This window comes from Diceros bicornis, chromosome 35 (genome assembly GCF_020826845.1).
Source record: "Diceros bicornis minor isolate mBicDic1 chromosome 35, mDicBic1.mat.cur, whole genome shotgun sequence".
In the NCBI taxonomy this organism is placed as follows: domain Eukaryota; kingdom Metazoa; phylum Chordata; class Mammalia; order Perissodactyla; family Rhinocerotidae; genus Diceros; species Diceros bicornis.
This window is the reverse complement of record NC_080774.1, coordinates 8,604,207-8,622,106: the sequence shown is the minus strand read 5'-3', so window position 1 is coordinate 8,622,106 and position 17,900 is coordinate 8,604,207. Positions and strand designations below refer to the sequence as shown.

The following is a 17,900-nucleotide window of genomic DNA, read 5'->3' as shown; positions in this document are numbered from 1 at the left end:
GTGGAAAATTATGTTCAAGTGGTGGAACTCTGGGTGCCTCCTCCACTTTCCCTCTATTTTCCAAGTTTCCCTAAAGCTGTGATAAAACGTTCTCAGTTGAAAGGATGGCCGCAGACACCCCCCCTCTCACCTAGCTCTGACTGCTTCCTCCCCTGTCCGGCAACTAAGGAAGTATCTGAATTGGAGTAGGGACGTGCCCTGGCTTCAATTCCAAGAGGGGCGTTTTAGGGGATGTGTGGCTGTGGCCAAGGGCTCCTAGGTCACCTAATATTTCGGCTTTTCCCCCAGAGGTTGAGAAAGCAGCACTGCCCCCGGCTCCCCCAGCACCCCCAATAGAGCCCGCACAAGTTTAGACCTCCAGAGTGATTGCTCTTTCTCCTAAGCTGCCCCCCCCCGACAAGGTCACTCGTACCTCCGGGACCCCCTAAGGGGGTCGCTCGTTACACGCCTACCTGGGCCCCCCTGAGGAGGTAACTCTCCTGTCTCCTGGAGGGCTTTACCTCCCCTAAGAGGATCACTCGTCCTCCCGGGCGCTCCGGAGGGAGTCATTCCCTCACCTTGCCACTCCTGAGGCGGTCACTCATACCCCACTCATCCCCTGGCCCCGGCCTCTGAGGGGAGTCATTGGTTCCCCAAGAGGAGGTCACCCCTTCCCCGCAGAGCCCATCCCACTTGAGGGGGTCGCTCTCCGGCCATCCTGAGGCGTCACCCGCACCCGAGGGGAGGTCACGCCTTCCGCCTGGCCCCATCCCCCGAGGGCCAGCGCCGCCTCCTTCCGGGCCCTCCCCCGCGAACGGCGACGCGCGGGCCGGCCAGGCCGCCTGGGCGGGGCTCCCGGGCGAGGACGAGGCGGCGGGCCCCTGGCCCGGCCCAGAGCGCGGAGCCCGGGCGGCGCGGCGGCGGCGGGCGCGGGCCATGGCGGGCTGCTGCGCGGCGCTGGCCGCCTTCCTGTTCGAGTACGACACGCCGCGCATCGTGCTCATACGCAGCCGTAAAGTGGGGCTCATGAACCGGGCCGTGCAGCTGCTCATCCTGGTCTACGTCATCGGGTGAGCGCGGCGGCGGGCGCCGTGGCTCCGGGGGCTGGGGGTGACCCGATGGCTGGGAACACCCCCTTCTGGGGCCCGGCCGTCCGCCTGCTCATCCCGGCCTAGGTCGTCGGGTGAGCCCCGCGGGCGCCCTCCATGCGGGTTCCGGGGACGGCGACCCGAGGCCGGGGACACCCCCCTCCCCGGACCCTAGCCACGGGGCTTGGGGGGGACGGGCTCTGTGCCGGGCTCCGGGGCGGGGGACTGCTTTGATGTTGTGTTTTAAGGACAAAGCCTAACTAGACCTTCATCCTCGCCTTTCCTGCTTCTCGTCCTTCTGACTTGCTCCATGATGTCCTTTGGCTGTGTGGCGGCTGTGCGCTAAACGTCTCAATCTTTGCTCCGCACTTCCCATTCTGATGATCTGCTGACAAACCAAGGTTTAGAATTTCCGCTTGCTTCCTTTTGGGTCTGTGGCTTCTGGTCTTTTCCTTTGAGCACCGTGTGGTAACCCAGGATAGTAGAGAGGTCACACTTCCACAAAGCGTTTCAAGTTCGCTTCCTTTGTTTTGTGGAGTTGTTAGGGTTTTTTTGTATAGTTACCGGCCTTAGCCTCATCATACCCCGTGCTGCCCTCTTATGCTTATATGGGCCCTACCACCCATGTAAGAGAACCTTCAGTTCTCACCAAGTGCTTAATTTTAATTGAATGCATGGGTTACAATTTAATAAAACTCAAGAGAGGAGGTGGAAATTAGTTTACCAACTGAGGTAAGGTCCACCTGGTGGTTATGGTGTTTACACCTGCTGAGCTGACAGATGTTATGTACTCGGTCATTCCTTTTCTTAAAAGGCCTAATGCAGTGGTCCCCAGCTGCAAATTAGAACCGTTTGGGAATCTTTAAAAAATTCTGATTGCTGGCACCCATCCCCAGACCTTCTGATTTAATTGCTGTAGAGTATGACCAACTCCCCAGGAGATTCTGATATGCAGAAAAGTCTGGGAGTCAGTGTTCTAGTGTTTCCCAAACCTACCTGATCATGACTCACCTGAGGAATTGTTTAAAAGTAACAGATTCCCCTACCCTGAGATGAGGCTCCGAATCTATTAACACTGCCCAAGGGAATTTGCATGATCCCACGGTTCTGGCTTCTTACATCTGTCTGCCCAGCAGCAATAGGTACTGACAGTATTCCATAAAATGGCTTTCCAGGCATGGACTCTACATCAGAACTGCCTAGACCTCCCCCAGGTTTGGACTCATTAAGTACAACTGCAACCAACTCCTTGCCCCCTCAGTGATTGTGACGTACCCTTAAATTTTGAGACCCACTGCCAGCTGGTTAACTAAACTCACATTGCTTGGTTGGACTTGAAGCATTTGGAGTCAGGAGCTCTCCCACAGCTCTTTCCTCTTGGCTTTTGATGCTCATGGGAGGCTCGGTTTACATCAACCTTAGGGTATCTGTAAAGTTTTAAACTGCAGAAAGTATCTATTTCTGTGCTGCAAGATATGGTAGCCACTAGTCACATGTGGCTGTCGGGCACTTGAAATGTCCCTACTCCAAATTGAGATGTGCTGTCACTAACATACACACTAGATTTCGATGACAGTACCAAAAAAAAGTAAAATATCACATGAATACGTCTTACATTGGTAACACGTTAAAATATTTTGATTATGTTGGGTTACATAAAATGTCGTTAAAATTAATTTTACCTGTTTCTTTTTACTTTTTAACATGGCTACTAGAAATGTTTAAACTACATATATGGCTTGTGTTATATTTCTTTTGGGCAGCGCAGCTTTCTAGGGTTCTTGTGGAGTGTTCTCTACCTTGATCATGAGGGTGTTTAAAGCAGTAAATGCTTTGCTTTTATCCACCTTGCTATGATCAAAACTAACTCAGGATCTGAATTAAGAGGTGTTTTTTTTTTTTAACTTGTCTCTTAATTTCCTGATCCAATTCATCTTGGTGAAATTGTGGTCTCTTCCCATAGTGACCTATAGCAGTCCGTCCTCCAAAACATACATTTCTCAGTTATCTATTTCTGTTATCAGTCACATGAAGAAGAAATAGCGATTCCTGTGAAACCGTGTATCTCTGATTTAGCAACTCACTGTACTTGGTGGTAAAATGAGTGATCGTCTTGCCCTAAGTTTCTTTGTGTCCGACTAGAATTAAATGGAATCTTATATTGCAGCTGAATTCCTAGAACCCCTTGAAGAAGAGGACTTTTTAGGGGGAAAGCCCATCTCTAGGATGGGCAATGAATTTGGAAACTGCTCAGGCTGGACAAACCCATAAATAAGTGACCAAAACCAGTGAATTTCTGAAGTCTCAGCATCTAGGGCTTATAAGGAGGGGAGAGGGATGCTAGCATTTCTTGATTCTAGAAACAATAACAATAGTAACAGTTGCTGGTAGATGTTGAACAACAGCTCTGGTGGGGTGGAGTTCTGATTTGTAGTATTGGCCAATTTCCGTAGTGTAAATACTCCCATCATGGCCAATTTCATCCTACTGATGGCGACTCACAAACACTGTTCTAAGCATTTGACATACATTAACTCTTTTTTTTTTTATGAGGAAGATCAGCCCTGAGCTAACATCATCCATGCCAATCCTCCTCTTTTTTTTTTTTTTTTTTTTTGTTGAGGAAGACTGGCCCTGGGCTAACATCCATGCCCATCTTCCTCCACTTTATATGGGACGCCGCCACAGCATGGCCTGACAAGCAGTGCATCGGTGCACACCTGGGATCTGAACCCAGGCCGCGAGCAGCAGAGCACACGCACTTAACTGCTACGCCACGAAGCCGGCCCCACATTAACTCATTTAACCTCATAACAATCCTGTGAAGTTTTATTATCATTCCCATCTTATAGATGGGAAAAACTGAGGCAAAGAGAAGTTAAGCAACTTGGCCAAAGTTATGCCTAGTGCGTGGTGGGGCTGAGACATGAATTTGTGTTCATGTCTTCAGTCTGTGTTCCAGTGTCCTAACCACTATGCACTAATGCCTTTAGATTTTTAATTATTCAGGGTGGTAGTAATACCCCCACTTTGAAGGAGAAAAGCATTAATGTGACCTGAATTCTTGGAGAAAAAGTAAGAAACTACTATAAAAAGTTACCTGAATGGTGAGATTCTCCATTCTCCAGGGATTTTAGCATAGAGGGCAAGAGAAGAGGCTTCAGAGGCAAAAGGCTTGAGTTCAAATCCAGACTCTGTCACTTACTAGCTGTATTACCTTGGGTAAGTGACTTAACCTCTCTGTTTCTCAGTTTCCTGCTCTGTAAAATGGATAACAATAATGATGCTTGCCTTATAAAATGATCAGTATTAAATTAGTTAACACATATAAAGACCTTAGATCAGTACCTGGCACCTAAAAACCCTCAAATGGTAACGATTACCATAATTTTTATTATCTCTTGGTGATTCCAGAGGTCATAGTGCCTTGAAAGTGCTCCAATACCTAATAATAAAGACAGCACTCGTTGAGTATTTTCTTTGTGCTATTCACTGTGCTAAGTGCTTTACCTGCATCATCTCCTTTGTTTCCCAGAAACCAGCCGGTGGTTTAGGTGCTATTATCCACATTTTGCAGGAAGTGGAAATGGAGCCCCCAGAAGTTAAGCAGCATTTGCAAAGTCACATAATTAGTAAATGTCATACTTTGAGCCTCTGCCTATCAGAGGCTCCCTAGCGTCATTTCAAATTCATGGAATCGTAACGGCAATTTAAGAGGCCTGTTTTATTTTGTAGGTGGGTGTTTGTTTGGGAAAAGGGATACCAGGAAACGGACTCAGTGGTCAGCTCAGTTACTACCAAAGCCAAGGGCGTGACTGTGACCAACACTTCTACGCTTGGATTCCGGATCTGGGATGTGGCCGATTATGTGATTCCGCCTCAGGTACCCCTCTCGCTCGCTAGGACTTCTGTCTAACACTAAGGCTTTTTTTTTTTTTTTTTGGTGAGGAAGATCAGCCCTGAGCTAACTGCCAATCCTCCTCTTTTTTTGCTGAGGAAGACTGGCCCTGTGCTAACATCCATGCCCATCTTCCTCCACTTTATATGGGACGCTGCCACAGCATGGCCTGATAAGCGGTGCGTCAGTGCGCGCCCGGGATCCAAACCGGCGAACCCCGGGCCACCGCTTAACCGCTTGCGCCACCGGGCCGGCCCAACACTAAGGCTTCTAGTTAGCTCCTTTCCCTTCCCTCACCTTGCACACTTGATTAATGATTGGCACGGCCCGAGTTCTAACATCACCAGTGCCCAGACTGATCGTCTTAGTCGAGAAAGCAGTGCAGACAGATCTCTTTTTGGCTTAGGGTCTAACTGGTAATATCCAATCAGCTGTGTTTCTTCAGTTGTAAAATGTGGCTGGCTTAAACACAAGAAGCTTTCCATATGGACATCTCGGTGTGTCTCAAGCCCTGAAAGATGAAAAAAGCAAATGTTTTAAATCCTGGGAAAAACTCAGGTGGAAATATCACCTTTCCACATTTTGTATTTGCTGTATTGTTGTAAACGAACAAGGTAAATCTTTTCAGACAGTGTAAAAACTTTAACGGCAATTAGAGACCAAAAGCTACACAAGAAGGAAACAGACATACCCACATAGGATTCCATCAGGAACAAAGGTAAGGGAAGAAATTGTCTGAGGCAGCTTCCTAGTCTCCAGGCTGTTAATCCACAAAGCTCCAACTTAAATATTGACTCAGCCAAACCCTGACATATCCCTCCAGATGGCTTATGTGCCAAGGTGACTAGGGGTGCCAAATGAAGATAAGCTGCCAACTCTTGGCTCAGAGCTCTGTGAGGGAAAGCAAGGATTTCAGAAACTCTCTCTTTTTTCAAGTGTATTCATATTCCCCCCTGCCTTCTCAAGAGGAGGGTCTTTGGGGGGGTGCCCAGAGAGAAGACAGAGCTAATGAGCTATAAACATCAAATGGAACAGAGGATTCGTAGTTTGTGGGAGGTGGGTGGTCCTGTTGGCATGCACCTGTCTCGACAGAGAGACTTCTGCTTCCTAGGAAGGCACGGCCTCGTCCTGGCAAGCTCTGGGAGTATCACACTCAGTCTGTTTACTGGAACCAAGGAAAGGTCTAGGCCCCTGCTTCTGCCGCTCAGTAGAAAGGGACATATGCAGCAACTCGGCCTTCCCTCACGGATCTGGGCTGGGGGCTGTGTGAGTTCCACACGCTCTCTCCATGAGCTTTCATGATGTCCTTCTGCTTCTCTGAAGATGGAAGACAAACATGTGTTTGCACCACATCTGCATGGCTCATCTCCAGACTGAAAGTTCCCTAAACTTAAAATACAGTCATGCATTGCTTAACTTTGGGGATACATTTTTAGAAATGCATTGTTAGGCAATTTCATTGTTGTGCCAACATCATAGAGTATGCTTCCATACACCTAGATGGTATAGCCTAGTACACACCTAGGCTCTGTGGTACTAATCTTATGGGACCACTGTCATATATGCAGTCTGTCATTGACTGAAATATCGTTATCTACAGTGCATGACTGTAGATAAGAAATAGGAAACCAAAAGTAGATCCTACTGAATTGTTCAAGTCTAACTCAGGAGAGTCATAGGAGCAGCCTTCTGTAAACACCAAGTAAGCAGTGTGTTTATATATGGAACACCTGTGCCAGGAGAGCCATTCAGGTGTCATGCCACATCCTCATACCTTGTCTTGTGGCCATTTCCTCGTCTCCCAACATGATTTGTTCTAGCCCTTTCTTTGAAAGACACCAGCTATTCCCAGAGCTTCCACCACCTTGTCAGATCTGGAGGTGGAGATATCTTCACCTTTGGTCCCTGAGTTACCCTGAGTCAATCCCCTAGATGGCTCCCAGCGCTGACTCCGCTCTTCCGAGGAGTATAAAATGTGGAGAGAAAGCTTCTGGCATTTCATTTTAGAATGCCAGCACCCAGTGAAGGGGAGGTCCAGCTAGGATCTTTTGGGGTCTTTGTCTTTTACTCCTTGTACTGGGAGGTCATTATTAGCAGTTCTTCAGTCTCATGTCCAGTGAATTGCTCTCCAGAACTCTAAATAACCATTTGACACCTTCATACTTATAGGAAGAAAACAGAACCTTCTCAAAGGGAGAAGTGTCAGTTGCTGACCCTGATTGAGTCTTCTCCAGAATGTTTTATTTATTTTAATTCCAGTTAGGAAAGAAAACCAGCCAAATTTGAGACCTTTAAGGCCTCATGTTTTTGTACCTTCGAGGTAGTCTAGTTGGCAGAGAATTTTAGAGCACTTGTTGGCTCTTTTCCCTCAACAAGTCAAACTTTATTAAGGAACCATTTCAGGTTATAGACTTTTTTTTCATTGAGGTGAAATTCCCATATCATAATATTAACCATTTCAAAATGAAAAATTCATTGGTATTTAGTGCATTCACGATGTTGTACAACCATCACCTCAGTCTAGTTGTGGAACATTTTCATCTCCTTAAAAGGAAGAGGAAACCTCATACTCATTAAGCACTCCCTATTCTACCCTCCCCCTTACCTTCTGGCAACCACTAATCTACTTTCTGTCTCTATGGATTTGCCTGTTCTGGAAATTTCATATCAATGGAATCGTACAATATGTGGCTTTTTGTCTTGTTTCTTTGACTTAGCATAATGTTTTTGAGGTTCATCCACATTGTAGCATGTGTCAGTGCTTCATTCCTTTTTATGGCGGAATCGTACCCCGTTATAGGAATAGCCCACAATTTGTTTATCCATTCATCTGTTGATAGACACTTGGGTTGTCTCCACCTTCGGGCTATTGTGAATAATGCTGCTATGAGCGTGCATGTACAGGTATTTGTTTGAGTCCCTGTTTTCAATTAGGTTATAAACCCTCGTAGGAGAATGGGAGACCATAAGATCAGTTTTTTAAATTATTTTCTGCGTGGCATGTGGGAGAAGTAAAAGGTACTGTCCAATAAGTGGACATCGGCCTTCCTTGTGGTTCTGCTTGACTCCTCTGAAGGTAATACGGCAGTGCTCTCTCCCCTCTGCCCACTCTACAGGAGGAAAACTCCCTCTTCGTCATGACCAACATGATCATCACCATGAACCAGACCCAGGGCCTCTGTCCTGAGGTAGGCAGCTTCTCCTGGAAGAGCTTTGGGCCTCACACCACCCCTGCTCCATGCCCAGCGGCTGTGTGTGGGGCCAGGCCTCGTGGAACTTGTTTTCACTCGTTCTTCTTTTTCCAGATTCCAGATAGGACCACTGTGTGTAAGTCAGATGCTGACTGTGTTGCTGGCTCCACAAGCACCCACAGCAGCGGTACGAACACGTGTCTGTGACCCCACGGTAGACGCTTAGCCTTGGGGAGGGCAGCCCCCGACCAGATGGCACCCCCTGTGGGGCTCTCTGATAGAGAAATCTCCAGGATAAGGAAATCCCCCACATCCCCCAATGCATGTGCATGATCCTGGGTGAGCCTGGTGTCCTTGACATGTACCTCTGTCACCTGTGCCCCAGAAGCCGTCCCAGATCTTGCCCTGTGCTGTGGCTTGGCGTCACTCTAGCCCCGCGGTTGGTAGAGCAGAGATGTGGCTAGGACTCAGGCACCTGTTTTCTTCCAATTCCAATTTCGGGACACTGTCTAAATCCCAGAAGTGGAGTAGCTCAGGATGGATCGCATAGGATGCTGTGGTGGGGCTTCCACTCTCCACCTCACAAAAGCAGAAAATAGGAAACCCCCGTGGACCTGGGTCCTCCCTGCCCCTGTAGGAGTCGGAACAGGAAGATGCGTGCCGTTCAATGAGACTGTGAAGACGTGCGAGGTGGCAGCCTGGTGCCCGGTGGAGTATGATGCACACGTGCCAAAGTGAGTCCTGACCGAGGGAGGGAAGTGCCCTAAACTCTGATTCTCAGGCCTGAGGGAAGGCGGCAGGGGAGTTAAGCCTGTGTGTTGTGGCTGTGTGCTCTTGGTGTCCGGATAGTCAGGCTTCTCTAGGCTGGCGGTTCTCAACCACAAGTTAGCAAGCATCAGTGGCGAGATGGGCCACAGTGTGTGTCACTCGTGATAAGAGTACAGATGACTTATTTCTATGTTAGGACTCTGTCAGTTGCAAATAACTGACAGGAAACTGTTCTTGGTGCCTTAAGTACGCATGTGCACACGCTGTGGCTACAGCTTCTTGTTCAACTAACAACAGAGATCCCAGCATGTCTAGCTCTGGGGCTCAAAGGACAGCATCAGAATCTCCACCTCGTGGCTCTGCGGCCCTTGTGTTGACTTCACTTGCAGGACCTCGTGTAGTCCCAGGAGGCGGCTCTGGGCCTACATCCCTCCAAGGCCGAGTGTCCTTGCCCAGTTGTCCATAGAGATTCTAGACCTGTCCAACATCACATCTTAGGCCACATTTCTTAACCCATCACTGTGGCTGGAGGATGGATTTTGCTTATCAGCTCGGGCCTGAGTCCCATGCTCACTTATGGAGCTAGGGGTGGAGTCAGCCCCATCCAAATGACACAGGCTGAGAGTGGGGGAGCTGTGGCTTCTAAAGGAAATTTGAGATTCTGTTACCAGAAAAAGGGGGAACAGATGCTGGGCAAGAAAATAATTAAAGCCCACTATAAAGTGTGTTTCGTAAACTAGAGCAGGTTTAAGGTTGCCCTAAAATAACATTCTTCCCTATTGTAATTTGCTGTGCTTTGAGTGGGTGAAGTTAAAGGTAATGCTCTCAGAATTGCTTGCAACCGCAGCTTGCCTTACCCAGAGTTCAGACTGAAACCTAGATGAGCCCTGGGGGAGCAGGTAGCCACATGAACCTTATCTTGGGGGCATTGCAACAGAAGAAAAGCTTGTGAACTGCTGATTTAGAGATTGCCGTGGGCAGTAGCTCAGGCTAGGGAAGGAAATACTAAAAGAAAGGGAGTCCTGGCATTTTAGAGCTGGAAGGGGTCTTATGGAGCCGTGTTGTCCAGTGTAGGAGCCACTGGCCACGTGTGGCTGTTGAGCATTTGAAATGTGGCTGGGTCCAAAATGCACTCCAGATTCCAAAGACTTATGAAAAAATATATATAATATCTCAATAATATTTATGTTGTTTACATGTTGAAGTAATATTTTAGATATATTGGGTTACTATAGAAAAGTTAATTTCACTTGTTTCTTTTTACTTTTTAATGTGGCTACTAGGAAACTTTAAAATACACTATGGTTTGTGTCTCACAGTATATTTTCATTGGACAGTGCTGTTAAAGATCTAATCTAGTATAAGATGATTTAGTGTACACTGATTCATGAATTAACATTGAGTTACATGGGGAGAAAGACATGCCCATTTCCATTCTAATTCAGCCCCTTAGCTTATATCAAGGAAGAAATCCTGGTTTGGAGTGTCTTTAATACCTTTCTGTCACTTGCTGATTTCCATTTCTCACAAAGAACAAGCCCCGGATTCAGCACCTTGGGCAGAAAATAATATTAACTACAACTTTTAGTAACATTGTTTTGACTTTGTTATATTTATTTGAACAATGACCTCTGACTTGTGGCAAATGATATCTTTTATGGCCATGATGGAAAGTTTCATTTCAAAATGAATGTCAATGAAGAAGTGAGTTGATCCTAAAGGTGGAAACAACCCGAATGTCCATCAACAGATGAAGAGATAGACTAGTACATCCATACAATGGAATATTACTCAGCCATAACAAGGAATGAAGTTCTGATATACATGATACAACGTAGATGAACCTCGAAAACATTATGCTAAGTGAAAGAAGCCAGACACAAAAGACCATACATGAAACATCCATTCATATGAAATATCCAGAATAGACAAATCAGTAGAGACAGAAAGCAGATTGGTGGTTCCCAAGGGCTGAGGGGAGGAGAGAATAGATAGTAACTGCTTAATGGGTACGCAGTTTCCTTTTGGGGTGATTAAAATGTTCTGGAACTAGATGGAGGTGATCGTTGTACAACATTGTGCATGTACTAAATGACACTGAATTGTACACTGTAAAATGGTTAATTTTGTTATGTGAATTTCACCTCAATTTTTTTAAAAAGGTGAGTTAATCTTAAAGAAAAGTATTGCATATGAAGTACACAGATGTGGGGGGAAGTTCCTGGTATAGGGAATGACAAAGTTTGAAAAACCCTGATATAATCCACCCCTCTTGAAACAGGGATAAGGGAATTTGAAGCCCCGAGAGAAGTGCGTTGGTCAAGGCCTGTGCTTGTCATCAGTGGTGACAGGCTCAGCTCTCTTCATTGTGTGGCCTTGTCATTGGCCTTGTTCCTGTCTCAGGTTTGGGAAGACGGTTGGTATTGTTTATAACTCCCCCACAGGGGAGTCAGCCTACAATGCCAGATTCTCCTGTAGAAATCCGCCAAAGACGTGGGGTCCCCTTGGGGACAGATTCAACTTGCATTGTCAGCCGGGAGCTGACGTGGCACTTCCAAGAAGAGGCAGTGTGCCAGCAGGCAGGCACTTTTTGTGTGCTTTTGCGATGAGGGCAGAATGCAGCCTGCAGGTGGATTTACCTTTGCTGTGACTTGTGAAACCAGATCCCTTGAGCAGCCCGCTGAGAACACCTGAGGGAGGCAAGCCCTGAAACCCGACAGCTGCCGGCGGAATGACTTCCAGTGAGGCCCCCAGGCACCACCCCTTGTTAGTTATTCCTCAGGCTCTTAAATTCCCACCGCCTTGGGCAAGAGGCCATGAGAGGCAGAAACCGGAAGGCCTGGCTTACAGTCTCCTCTCTTGACCTAGTGTTTATGCAGAGAGTAGAAAATGCTAGAAATGTTTCACTTTCTTGACAAAATGACATTGTAAGACACGGGTTTATGCTTTTTAAAAATATTACATAAGTATGCAAACGTACCTATATTTGTACTTTTATTAACGATATGTTATAATTTTTTTCAGACCTGCTCTTTTAAAGGCTGCAGAAAACTTCACTCTTTTGGTTAAGAACAACATCTGGTATCCCAAATTTAATTTCAGCAAGTAAGTGGAGGCCCGCCGTGTGAGTTCACCAAGGTCTCGGAGAAGCTTCTGGCTCTTTGAAGTTTTCTTCTCTCCTATTTTCTGCTTCCTCCCGACTTTAGGAGGAATATTCTTCCCAACATCACCACAGCGCACCTCAAATCGTGCATTTATGATGCCATAACAGATCCTTTCTGCCCCATTTTCCGTCTTGGCAAAATAGTGGCGCATGCAGGGCACAGCTTCCAGGACATGGCTGTCGAGGTAGGCACGGGTCCTGGCTTTTCTACCACAGTCTTTGACATCTCGTTCTAGAATGGGCTCTGAGGAAAGCTTGCTTTGTCTCTGCTCACAACCCATAGGGAGGCATCATGGGCATCCAGATCAAGTGGAACTGCAACCTGGACAGAGCCGCCTCCCTCTGCTTGCCCAGGTACTCCTTCCGCCGCCTGGACACCCGGGACGTGGACCACAACGTGTCCCCCGGCTACAACTTCAGGTGGGCATGAGCCTGGGCCCCGTCTCTCATGTGTTGGGGGTGATGGTGGCTGGATCACTCCCCAGTGGGGCATCCACGCCCACCAAAGACCAGCACTCAGGCAGCACCCCAAGGGCCGGTGGGAAGGCAGTGCACCAGGGCAAGTGTTCCAAGCAGGGCCTGGCGCCTGTGGCATCCTGGCCTGTGAGAGCCCTCCTTGCCGTTTCCTGCCTCAAGAAACATGTTGAGACGATTTGCAGAGCAGCCGAGAGAGGCTGGCTGCTTGAGCCTTCTCGGGCCAGCCTCAGCCAGGACCTCTGCTCGCTAATTTTGAGGAGTGGATGAGCTTGTGATCCTCCAGTCCAAAGGCCTGTGGGGCCTGAGCCAGGAATTGGTTTCTCAAAACCTGAGTCTGCCCCTGGAATCTCCAAGGTGCAAGGGATACAGATTTTAGCCTCAAGAAAGGCCTTTGCTGTTATTTCCCTGCTGAAGTGCTGTGTATTAGGGCTGTACTAGGGCTGCCATAACAAATTACCACAACCTAGGTGGCTTGAAACAATAGGAATTTATTCTCTCACAGATCTGGAGGCTAGAAGCCTGAAATCACTGTGTCAGCAAGGCCAGGCTCCTTCCTGGCCTCTTCCAGCTTCTGGTGGCTCCGGCCATCCTGCGTTCCTTGGCTCGCAGACACATCCCTCCAGTCTCTGTCTCTGTCTCTGTCATCACATGGCCTTCTCCCTGTGTGTCTGTCACTGTGTGTCCTCACCTCTTCTTATGAGGACACCAGTCATATTGGATTTAGGGCTCACCCTAATCCAGTATGACTTCATTTTAACTAATTACATCTGCAGAGAGCCTATTTCCAAGTAAGGTCACATTCTCAGGTTCTGGGTAGACATGAATTTGGGGGGACAGTATTCAACCTAGTACACCTGGTAATCTGATGAGAGGGCTGAGGTGCCAGGGTCATGTTTGCCACTTTCTCAAGGCAGTGACATCTATAACTATGTACATTTTCAGGTGCCCTTTGTTGCATCTTTCACACATAGCCCCTCTTAAAAGTAGGCCCTACGGGGGACCTGCTGAGTAGGTCAGTGGCGCTTTTGTGTTGCCTTTGTCTCCCTCTAGTGGTGACATGTGGAATCAGATGCACATGGGATCTGCTCTCCTTTTGAACCATCGAACTCACTGATAGGAGGGCAGATATTTGAATTTTTTTCCCAGTAAGGGAGTTAGATTTGTGTCGCTCTATCTCTGCTGTTACACAGTTCTTGTAGAAACCACTGTCGAAAAACTCAAGCTTGGGTCGGAACCCAGAAGAGAGAAGCTAGTGGGACCCTGAAGAGAAGGACACCCATCCCCCTGAGCTCTGCCAGCATCAGGCCCGCCTCAGTTCAGTTCCTCAGGCGTGGACTGTGACATGGAAGTTGTGGACTGGACAGATCAGGGGCCGAGAGTGCAGGCTCCTGGTGGATCCCCTGTATAACACGGGGCAGCAAATGGTGTCGTGTCTCAGCGGTTCTCACCCCCCGGTGTTTTCACTCCCCCTGGTGTTTTTTTTTAATGGCATTACTGAGATACAGTTCTCATACCACACAGCTCACACATTTAAAGTGTAGAATTCAGTCTTTTTCAGCATTTTCAGAGTTGTGCAACTATTACCATAGTCAATTTTAGAACATTTTCATCACTTCAAAAAGAAACCCCATACCCTTAGCTATCACCTCTCTATCCTCCCATCTACCTCACACTCTGGCAACCACTAATCTACTTTCTGTCTCTAGGGATTTGCCTAACCTGGACTTTCACATGAATGGAATCATACAATATGTGGCCTTCTGTGACTGGCTTTCACTTAGCATCCTGTTTTTTTCAAGGTTCATCCATGTTGTAGCATTTATCAGTACTTCATCCCTTTTTATGGCCAAAGAATATTCCATTGTGTGGACATACCACATTTTGTTTATTCACTCATACAGTGATGGATCAGTGGTTCTTGAAAAAAAAAAAATGTCCAGTGCTGATGCTGTGAGTTTCATGGCTGGCTCCATCCCTCCCCCCACCAAGCAGTCATGGAGATTGCTGCTGGCTGGCCACATTCTCTCTGTCAGTGGCCAGGGTCTCCTTGAGAGAGGCAGGTAGCTCAGCTGTATCAGGAAGGACTTCCAGAGCAAGAAGTTCCAGTTTAAGCCGTAGGAGGCAACAGTGATGACGGAGAAGGGAGCGCCTCCTGTGCCCTCGGCGAGCATTCCAGACCCTCTGCCTCTGTGGGGCTTGGCGCCCTCCTCATCAACAGGCCAGCCCTCCTGCTCCGCAGCCCACAGTAGCCGGGAGAGGCCCTGAGATGCTCAAGTGTGGTCTGTTCAGCAAGCAGAGCAAATCTTTAGCCAGTGCCAACTCTGCCAGGACCTCGGGGAGTTCTGCTCTAATGTCCCTCGCCCACACCGAGCGGTAGATCCAGCCACTGTCTCATGCTGCTCTGTGCCTTCTCCTCTAACCTGCCTCCTTTCCCCAGGTTTGCCAAGTACTACAACGACCCGACGGGCACAGAGCACCGCACACTCATCAAGGCCTACGGCATCCGCTTCGACATCGTCGTGTTTGGAAAGGTAGTCCAGCTGCTGGCTCCTCCCGTCAGACCCCACTAGTCCTCTTCTGGGTTGGCTGGGGCAAGGGGCCCTCTCCTCACCCTGTATCTGCTCTCGTGTCTTGCCCACCCCTATCGCAATTCTTTTTTCTTTTTCTTCTGTCATTTGCAGGCGGGGAAATTTGACATCATCCCTACCATGATCAACATTGGCTCCGGCTTGGCGCTCTTAGGGGTGGTGAGTGCCTTAGACCTCTTTGTCCCCCGCCAGGGCTGGGGCCCTCCTCAGCAGTAGTCAGCACGCAAGGTGAGACCCTCAGCTGATGCCCTGGTTCTTCCCCTTGACCCTAGACTTGTTTCTAGACTTGACCCTATGGGCTTGGTTCCCTTGACCCCCATCCCTGCCTCCGCCTTCCCCTCCCCAGCACCACACCCCTCAAGGCCTAGCCTTCTCTCAAGACATGGAGGAACCTTTCCTTTCCATGGAAGCAAGCGAGATTCCAGGCTTCGTGGGAGGGGCACGCACAGAGTGACAGCGGCTCAAGCATCCTGGCTTGTTGTTTCCACCCCTGCTACATTCAGGCAACAGTGCTGTGTGACGTCATAGTCCTCTACTGCATGAAGAAAAGATACTACTATCGGGAGAAGAAATATAAATATGTGGCGGATTATGATCAGGTAGGCCACCCCGCACTCCAGCAGGCATCTGCATGAGGTGAGGCGCTCAGACCTTGAACCAGTGCTGAGAACCCTGGGCGGCGGGGCTGTCTGGGGGCGGCCCTAATACAAAAGTTGGCCCTCTTTGGGCCTGTCATCAACCCAGGTAGTCACATGCTACCCTCATCATCTGCGCCACTTCTAGACCATCTGTACTAGTATTTATTTCTTACTTTTCATCAAGTAGACTTACTCCTCAAAATATAGCCTTATTTTAATTATTCCCATCTCAGGTTAGTTATGATAATGGATATTATGACAAAATCTATATACACACATGCCTTGCATAGCAAGAGGGGTGGGATACCATGCTTTGAGACCCCAGCAACTAGCACCAACTTGAGTATGCTCAGCTGTGAAGAGCTGTCCAAAGTCTTCAGGGAAAGTGCCTGGTTCTCGCCCACCCGAAATGGTCCAGGCTTGCCTGCGGGCAGCACGAGGTAGGTGTACACTTACCTATAAGCATGTCAATTAACAAGTATATTGTTCTTTGCAGGGTCTTAGCAGTGAGACAGACCAATGATGCCTACCTCACACCTGGGCTCCCCAAAGCCCTCATCAAAGCACAGCAAGGAGGGAGAAAAGGCTGCCATGTCACCCCAGAGAAAGCTCCAGGTTCTGAGTCAGTCTCCACTCCATTAAGTACTTCAGAGTTGCCCAGCTGCTCCTGTGTTTTGTGTGTAGGGTTTGCATAGTAAACCACACTGCACAGTGGGTTACCCTCTGTTCTTAGCTGGGTCACCTCTGCTGTTCCTTCATCTTGGGGTCATTGGGGCAAGGTCTGTCCCAAGGGCAGTGACACTGCTGTGACTTACAGGCCTGGGGCCTTCTCCAGGACTGGCTTTCCTCAGAAGCTCCCATCTCCAGCCCCCTTTGAGACAGGTCCAGTCCTCTGGGGCCCAGCAGCTCTGTTCAAGCACCTTATGAGGAAAGGAAGGACACCTGGGTGTGGTCGCTAGACCTTTAGCATGCCCGGGTGGCTGTTCCTCTTCCCCAACCACAGACTTCATCTGTCCCCGCAATCGTGAGGCAGAGTTAGTGTTTCTCCTTCGAGAAGAGCTACGTTGAGATGATTGAGGACCAAACATTAAAACAAATGATTTTTTTAATCTTCGTCTGTGTTGTTTCATAGCGTGTGCTAGAACATTCCTTCCTTTCCTTTTACTTCAACCAGTAAATCCATTTGTTGTCCCCGCTCACTGTGCTCAGAAAAGGTCCCTGAAACAGTTGGCTGCTGGAGTTTAGGCATTTTTTTTTTTCCTACTTTAACCTCTTAAAGGCGTAAGAGTTTTTTTTTTTTTTTTTTTTGTGAGGAAGATTAGCCCTGGGCCAACATCTGTGCTCGTCTTCCTCTAGTTTATATGGGACGCCGCCACAGCATGGCCTGACAAGCAGTGCATCGGTGCACGCCCGGGATCTGAACCCTGGGCCGCCGCAGCGGAGCGCACACTTAACCGTTATGCCCGCGGGCTGGCCCAGGCGTAAGAATTTTGATCTTCATTAGGTTGTGTTCCTATGAAGTTCAGATGATTTTTTCCTGTGGTGACTACTTGCCTTACCTGTGCTTACATTTTACATGAAATTGTGATTGTACGCTATAGGGAACACAATTTTAGGCAACATGAAAATGGCTTATCCTCCCTCCTCCCCATTTGCTTCCCAGAAGTCTCCCACCAAAAGCAGCACCACTTAACACCTACTTTGCCACCAGTTTGAAATGTTAATGAAGCTACTTCTAGCTTCACCTTCACACCGACTTCATTCTGCATCAGGTGCTCAGGATCTCCGGCAAGAAAGCAGCTTGCCCCTCCCCCTTGTCATGAGTTCATTTCCAAGGACTGAGGGATGTTTATTTTAGAAGTGCTCTGCTTCTGCTGGATAAATGTCCAACCTGGGCTTTTGTTGCTTTGGGGAAAAAAAAGTTTACTGAACCCCTTTGAAAAAGCTCTGGTTCCTGCTGCCTTTCTGAAAAATGCCTGCTTGAACCCATGGGTCAAATGGAGCTGCAGTTTTAAGGAATGGCTTATCATCTTGCAGGCTAAGGAGTGCTGGTTACTGGAGTGGGGACTTCCTCTGGCCTCCATTTTTCTAAGAACGCTCAAGCCAGTTG

The 17,900-nt window shown here is 48.2% G+C and overlaps 1 protein-coding gene across 1 annotated transcript; it reads left to right on the top strand.

Moving 5' to 3' along the window:
* The first annotated feature begins 876 nt into the window (after window positions 1-876).
* P2RX4 (purinergic receptor P2X 4) lies at window positions 877-16,904 on the top strand. Its single transcript, XM_058531391.1, has 12 exons — window positions 877-1,049; window positions 4,803-4,950; window positions 8,082-8,153; window positions 8,271-8,343; window positions 8,794-8,890; window positions 11,949-12,029; window positions 12,131-12,272; window positions 12,371-12,507; window positions 15,002-15,095; window positions 15,246-15,311; window positions 15,656-15,751; window positions 16,287-16,904. Exons 1-12 carry the CDS (start codon window positions 916-918, stop codon window positions 16,311-16,313), a joined length of 1,167 nt encoding a protein of 388 aa, XP_058387374.1. The 5' UTR covers window positions 877-915; the 3' UTR covers window positions 16,314-16,904.
* Window positions 16,905-17,900: the final 996 nt, after the last annotated feature.

Bases quoted from the DNA above. Each gene is read 5' to 3' on its own strand.
- P2RX4 (XM_058531391.1), top strand. From the start codon at position 916: ATGGCGGGCTGCTGCGCGGCGCTGGCCGCCTTCCTGTTCGAGTACGAC. The intron at 8,344-8,793 runs GTACGAACACGT...CTGCCCCTGTAG, and splicing joins CACAAGCACCCACAGCAGCG to GAGTCGGAACAGGAAGATGC. The intron at 8,891-11,948 runs GTGAGTCCTGAC...AATTTTTTTCAG, and splicing joins TATGATGCACACGTGCCAAA to ACCTGCTCTTTTAAAGGCTG.